The 7,201-nt window shown below is 37.5% G+C and overlaps 1 protein-coding gene across 1 annotated transcript in view; it reads left to right on the top strand.

The window, feature by feature from the left end:
* TMEM67 (transmembrane protein 67) overlaps positions 1 to 7,201 on the top strand; it is a gene marked incomplete at its 5' end in the record, with an annotated part of 32,161 nt that overhangs the window by 10,761 nt on the left and 14,199 nt on the right. The window contains 4 exons of the mRNA XM_015562293.1: positions 73 to 138; positions 2,190 to 2,346; positions 3,173 to 3,296; positions 4,967 to 5,072. Coding sequence (XP_015417779.1) covers positions 73 to 138; positions 2,190 to 2,346; positions 3,173 to 3,296; positions 4,967 to 5,072 — 453 coding nt within the window. The remainder of the gene's footprint in view (positions 1 to 72; positions 139 to 2,189; positions 2,347 to 3,172; positions 3,297 to 4,966; positions 5,073 to 7,201) is intronic.

Here is a 7,201-nt window from a genome sequence, read left to right as displayed (position 1 = left end):
TTGCGAATTCTTGACTACAATCCAAGAAAACATTAGTGAGAGATACTTATCAGTTGTATTATTTTGCTGTAGCTTTGTCCAGACACAGAAACAAGATTAAATGCAGCGTATTCTTTTGGAACAACCTATCAACAAGACGTAAGTTTAAGTTTGAACTGCATTTAACAGTCTGTATTTTATTCTATTTATTTATTTATTTAAACAGTCTGTATTTTAGTTTCATTTTCACATTAGCATAATTGAAATAATCTTTGAATGTTTGAAATTGGAAATGTTTTTAATAGTAATGAAGAACTTCACTGATTGACATTTTTTTATTACCTGAGTACAGAAAATCTTAATTAGCATGAAGAGAGTACCTTGTCCTCCACAGAGTTTTATACATCATATAATGTTAGATTTTAATAATCAGTTGTTGATTCGCTTCTAGGCATATAGGTCTTCAAAACAAAATGTACTTCTGAGAGTTTGGGAATAAAAATTTTTACTTTGTTTTTAGTGACTAATAAAAATGTTACTCACTCCTCCCTCTCACCCTCCCAGTAACAAATAAAATGCTTTTTTAAATCTTTTCCTTCTCCTTCCTTCCCTGACCTTTCTTCTTTTCATAATCCATTTTGAAATTACAGCATTGTACAAGGGAATATTGTGAACCATTAAACATTCAGTAGTTTACAAAAATACTTCTTGTTTAAATGTATATACACACACCATAAAACAAAACTGTGATTCCAGTTTTGGTAAAGCCATGATGAGAAATCCATCATAGAAAACACTGGCAGAAAAGAAACATTTTTAATGTGGTTATGTCTGTATGATAGGATTACACATGCCTTTCTTTTCTTCTTCATATTTTGCAAATTTTCTATCACTTATATGAATTCACTTTTATTATCAGAAATGGCATATATTATTTCTCCCTAAAAAGAAAAATAAATGTGTCTACCACGGCCAGAAGAATCAATACTTGTTAAATGCCTGCTGCTGTTTGTTCAGCATTTTATCATTGTTATCTGATCCATGAAATACCTATGTGAGATAATTACTATCTGTGCTTCACAGAGAGGAAATGGTGCTCTCTGAGGTTAGGTAGTTTACTTAAGGTCTTGCATCAAGTAAATTGTGTAGCTAATGTTCTGTTAAGTTAAACAGTTGTGGTTTTTCCATTGAACTGGACTGCCTCTCAAGTACTTCACAGAGTAGTAGAGAAAACAGCCATATAGACAGAAACTTGCAAGGAATATGGTAAGTGTTGATAGGTGTGGACAAGGTACATTGTTGGAAGTTCCTGAGGGAGTAGAGAGGGCTTCATACATGGGCTTGTAGAATGGTGCTCTCTGAGGTTAGGTAGTTTACTTAAGGTCTTGGCATCAAGTAAATTGTGTAGCTAATGTTCTGTTAAGTTAAACAGTTGTGGTTTTTCCATTGAACTGGACTGCCTCTCAAGTACTTCACAGAGTAGTAGAGAAAACAGCTATATAGACAGAAACTTGAAAGGAATATGGTAAGTGTTGATAGGTATGGACAAGGTACATCGTTGGCAGTTCCTGAGGGAGTAGAGAAGGGCTTCATACTTGGGCTCGTAGAAGGAATATGAGTTTTCTAGGAGAACATAGTGGGGAAGGGACTGTCATGCAGAAGCAAGCAACATTTGCAACGATAGAGACATAGAGTAGCCTAGCATATTTCGGAACATCAAGTTGATTAGTATGAATGGACTAAATCAATAAAATATATTAAAAAAAAAAGAGAGAGACATAGAGTAGCCTAGCATATTTAGGAACATCAAGTTGATTAGTATGAATGGACTATAAACTGGTAGGGAGCAGGAATCAGGACCTCATCCCTTTTCACTGCTGTACCTTTAATGTTGAGAATGAAGGCATATCTTCTATAGCCAGGTTGTAGGACAAGAGCCAGGCAGTTCTTTACTGCTAGTTTCGTGGGGTTTTTGGTTGTAGGACAAGAGCCAGGCAGTTCTTTACTGTTAGTTTCGTGGGGTTTTTTGGCCCTTATTTTTATTTAATCATATTTATATCTTCATGTTTTGGAAGGCATAAGGAAATGCACATAGACAAGATAATTTAAAGATACTTTATTTTATATAAGTTTTTTAAAAACCAGTCTTTTAAAGATAATAAATATGCTTTGTAATATTCAGTTGGGATGCTTTGATTTTTATTTTCCAGTGTGTAATTCCTGTCTCTAAGATCTTAACTGACTTCCCCACTCCTATATTTTTTGATTTATACCTTGAATATACCGATGAAAATCAACACCAATATATTTGGGCTCTGCCTGTGTTAAACCTAAATCTTCAACACAATAAAATATTTGTGAACCAAGGTAAGACATCCATTTATACCATTCTTTCTCTGAGCTGAACTCAATAAATAGGTCAACCAACCTGATAACTTAATATACCATGGATTATAAGAAAGGTCATAGGTTCTCTCTTACTTTTTGGTTTTATATAGCATGCTAAAAAGTGAAACAATTAGATTGCTGGTATATTTAGAAATTTTTACAAAATGTATCAGGCTTATTGTTAAGAAATTATATTATTGCTAAAAGTGTGTCCTGAGAAAAAGGTAATAGAACTGGGCTTCTTCAAGGTGTCCTGAAGCTGTTTTGGGGACAAATTTATTTCTTTCATTGTTTCCCATATTATAAAATTCTGCTTATTCAGGTAATTTGCAGGGACAGTTCTTCCAAACTGATGAAAAGTGCAAACAATCAGAAAACATTCAAATGAGGTAGAAAAATCTAGTAGGAATTTCTTACAATAGGTGTGTTTTGTGTGTGTGTGTTTGCAACAATTTTATCTAAAACAAAATGTACTTTGTGTGTTAAATTTATTCAGTAAGCTTCTCCTTGAGAGCCATCTTGAACAATTTTTTAAAAACATTTTGTATTGATTTCAGAGAGAAGGGAGAGAGAGAGAGAGAGAGAAACATCAACGATGAGAGAGAATCATTGATCGGCTGCCTCCTGCACGCCCCCCAGTGGGGAGTGAGCTCGCAATCTGGGCATGTGCCCTGACCAGGAATCAAACCAGCAACCTCTTGGTTCCTGGGTCAAAGCTCAACCGTTACGCCTCACCAGCAGGGCAGATCTGGAACCATTTGAAGGTACTTTTTTAATGCCATTTTTTCTCTCTTTATAATAAAAGACAGTAACTCTGGCAAGTGGCTTCTGACTCGGCGCATTTTCTTAGTGGATGCACTAAGTGGACGAGAAAATGACTTAGGAAGTCAGCCAAGATTAATTCGAATTGCTACGCGGATATCACTGAGGTAAACAGATGTCTAATGCACTAAATTAGACTTGAAGTATAAAGCAAAATGTCATAAAAGAACCTGTTTACCAGTAGTTATCAAATGAAAACAATAAGGACAACTGAACTGAAACAAGACCTAAGGTTACTTTAGATGTCTGTGCAGTAGATTGGTTTAGCCTGTGGTCGGCAAACTGCGGCTTGCGAGCCACATGCGGCTCTTTGGCCCCTTGAGTGTGGCTCTTCCTAAGCCTTAGGAGTGCCCTAATGAAGTTAATAACAATGTACCTACCTATATAGTTTAAGTTTAAAAAATTTGGCTCTCAAAAGAAATTTCCATCCTTGCACTGTTGATACTTGGCTCTGTTGACCACGACCGCTGGTTTAGGCCAACAGAGGCGAGGAGCCAAGAGGAGAATGACAACAGGGGCTTGTGATCTTTATCAGAATTCACGTTCTGTGAGGCCTCCCTCTAGACCTGCTGAATGAGAGCGGGTGGAGAGGTGGAGGGTAGGGTGGGCATTAGTGGGCTGAAATGGGTATATTAGAAAGAGCCTGCCAGGTGATGGCAGTAGGCATATCTTCATCTCCCTTTTTTTGGCTACTTTAATGATGACCCAATTACTTCACCATGCAGCCCTCATTTCTCCCTTTTCCAGTGTGAGATTGCTGTCTCTAAGATCTTAAATACCTTTTCCATTCCAACATTTTATGATGCGTTCCTAAATACGCTGATGAAAATCAGCACTGTCATCTTACATTAGTCTGCACTTCAGTATATATTATTTTTTAACTGCTATTTTATTTTGATTTTCATGGCAATCTCAGGAGGTAGGCAGTACAGAAACTTTGTCTTGTATCCGGCTGGAATCTAAGTGTACTGTGTTTTTAGTATCCCCTCAACCTGCTAATGTGTCCCTAGTAAAAATGAAGTCGGAGCTAGTCAGGCTTGACTTGATTTTAGTAAAACCATGCTGGCCCCTGGAGCCTGGCAATTTCCTTTTTGAGTTTACAAGCTGTATGTTACTAATGCATTGAATTCAGCAAAATGTACCCTACTGTGTGCCATAAACAGTACTAGAGCTGATAGGTTGTTAAGAATTCATTGAACATTAGGATTTATCCACCTTTCTCTAGGCCTTATGTACCACTTATTTGAATATTTCTCAAAAATGGTTCACAATATTTCAGTGATTTCATTTGTAAATTTCATAGGACCTATATCAAGAAGAGTTTCTAATTTGTCTCAGAGGGTTTATTTATTTTTTTAATTTTAGAGAGGGAACAAGAGAGGGAGGGAGAGAGAAACATCGATGTGAGAGAGATACATCAATCATTTGCCTCCTGTATCTGACCAGGGATAGAACTTGCAGCCTAGGTATGTGCCCTGACCAGGAATCAAATGCGCGACCTTCTGGTATCCAGTACAGGACAACGCTCCAACCAACTTAGCCACACTGCCCAGGGTTCAGAGGGTTTATCTTAATATTAAAGTTTTAACTACTTAAGATAGCTTGTGTTATTACTATTAGTTTATGTTTAATTTTCCCTAGTCTTTATTAACTGGTTGGTTCTGAGATTACCAAAATTGTCCACGTTAAGTTCAAAAGAAACGATAAATGATAAGTTAAATATATGTTTAAGGGTCTAGATGTACTTATAACGAGAAATGTATTTTCTTTTAAACAGCATCCACCTTGTACCCAACACAAAAAAAGGAAACATCTACCCTCCCTTGATTACCATTGGCTACAGTGACATTGATGTCAAAGATCCCAACAGCCAGTTTGTGAAGGTGAATTCTTTACTAATCAGTGCCTCTATATGCATTCATATGGGATACAGTTTACATTACAGTCAGAGGACAACTGGTCCTTTTTCAAGTTTTACATCAACACTGCTCTGTATATAGTCAAGTGTTAATTGGTTTTTACTAATGATGGGCAGAGGTGAGTTCTTATGGATCCTGAGTATGAAAAAGGCAAGACGAAGGTTTTTGTAGACATTGTCGCCACCAGCTGGGCATCCCTGTCAGGACGTTGAGGCAGGCTGAGATGCAGTGTCAGCTGCTCTTTCTCTTTGGCCCCCTTGCTGCTGTTAAGATTTTGTCTTCTCCTTGCCCCGGCCTACAAAAACCAGCCAATGGAGGCGTAAATAAGTGGAACAACAAATTGATGTTTCTCTCAAAATCAAAAATTTAATAAAATAAAAGATTTTGTCTCCTTTTCCAATTAAGCCAGGAGCTCAGACTTTATGGTGGGTGGTCTTGCCCACTTGAAGACACACTTCAACAGGCTGAAAGAGATGCCAGTGATCAACTCTATCCCTCGTGCTAAAATGAACTAGAGAATGCAGTTTGGACCTGCAGCCAAGTTGGCTTCCTACTACTTCCCCAACTCAATTAATTAAATTTCGCCGCAGAACCAAGGGCCTCCCCTGCTTGGCAGGGTCTGTAGATGGGAGAGAGACCGTGTGCACCCTGACAACAGGCTACACCAAAGAGCATGAGCCTGGAAAAGGCGGGGCCATGCATGCGCAGTGCCTCCTCTCCAGTAGATGAGGCATTTCTGCTTTGAGGAGGGGTAGATGCGAGGATGGAGACTCGAGCCAAAGGTGACCCCTTTCTGCTTTTTCCTCAGAGAGGTTAAGTGGTCATCCCCTTGCCTCTCTAAAAACCTGAAAAATGGGGGATAAGCATCTCTTACCTCCAAGACTCACGAGTAGCTTGTCATTTCCACTGTTTTACTTTTCTGAATTGTAAGGCTCTAGTTTCCTCAGGCAGTGCTTTCGGCCTCCCTGTGTGCTGGTACTAGTACTCAGGTACTATCGGATTTAGGTGTTCATCAAGCAAAAAGGCACATAAAAAGCTTTTCTCTAAAACATTTACTTCCTCATTTGTATTACCTAATCCAAGGTTAAAATCCGTTTTCATTGTCTTGGCTTACATACACTGTAATAAGAGAGGGAGAAAACCCAGAAGCATGCTTAGTAACAAAAGACTGCTCGGTTTAAAATTTCCTGGAGTGATAATTCTTGGGTAACCAAGAGTATGAGTATATTTATTTTAACATAAAACATTTCTGGGTCTTTTCTTCACATACTTTTCTTGTCCAAAATATTCCAAACCAAGTCTTTACAAATTGGGAAATAAGAGAGTTGAGAGAATCATAAAACTGTACTGAAAAAGTCCACCTCAAATTCATTCTAATTGTAGAATATACAGTCCTTTCATCATTTCTTAATTTCGTATGACAGCTGTTAAAAAATTCTACATTAGTTTTAAGCATTCAGCTACATCTCTGCTCACCAATAGCAAATAACCTTCCCTCATATTTTATGAGGACCGAGACTATTCAGTATGAATTTCCTCTTTAATACTCCAGTGTTTCATTGTCCTTCCTGTCTCTTATTCCTATTTCTAAGGGAAAAAGAAAAGATCCTTCCTCCTTTCTTCAGCTAATGTACTTGCATTTGTTTTCAGACTTTCTCCAGTATTCTGTTTCACCCCAACCCCTTATTAAATCAGCTTCTGTTAGTCCCTTTCTTTTGCTTATAACACCTTTCAGGTTGCCCCATCTTAAAAGCGAACTAAAATACACAAAACAATAAAATGCTTCCTTAATTTTGTTAGCTTTTCAGCTTGCTATTGTATACCTTTCCTTGATTTTTCCAACCATTTACTCTTTCATCATTTGCAAGCCACTATAATAAAAACAACTTAAGAACAGACACGTAGATCAGAGAACCCAGAAATCAGCCCAAACCATTACGCTCAATTAATACTTGACAATAGAGGCAAGAGCATACAATAGAGTAGAGACAGTCTCTTCAATACATTGGACAGATACATGCAAAAAATGAAACTAGACCAACTTACACCATACACAAGAATAAACTCAAAATGGATTAAAGACTTAAATGTAA

This window comes from Myotis davidii, unplaced genomic scaffold (genome assembly GCF_000327345.1).
Source record: "Myotis davidii unplaced genomic scaffold, ASM32734v1 scaffold317, whole genome shotgun sequence".
Classification (NCBI taxonomy): Eukaryota; Metazoa; Chordata; class Mammalia; order Chiroptera; family Vespertilionidae; genus Myotis; species Myotis davidii.
This window is presented reverse-complemented; position numbering and strand designations above follow the sequence as displayed.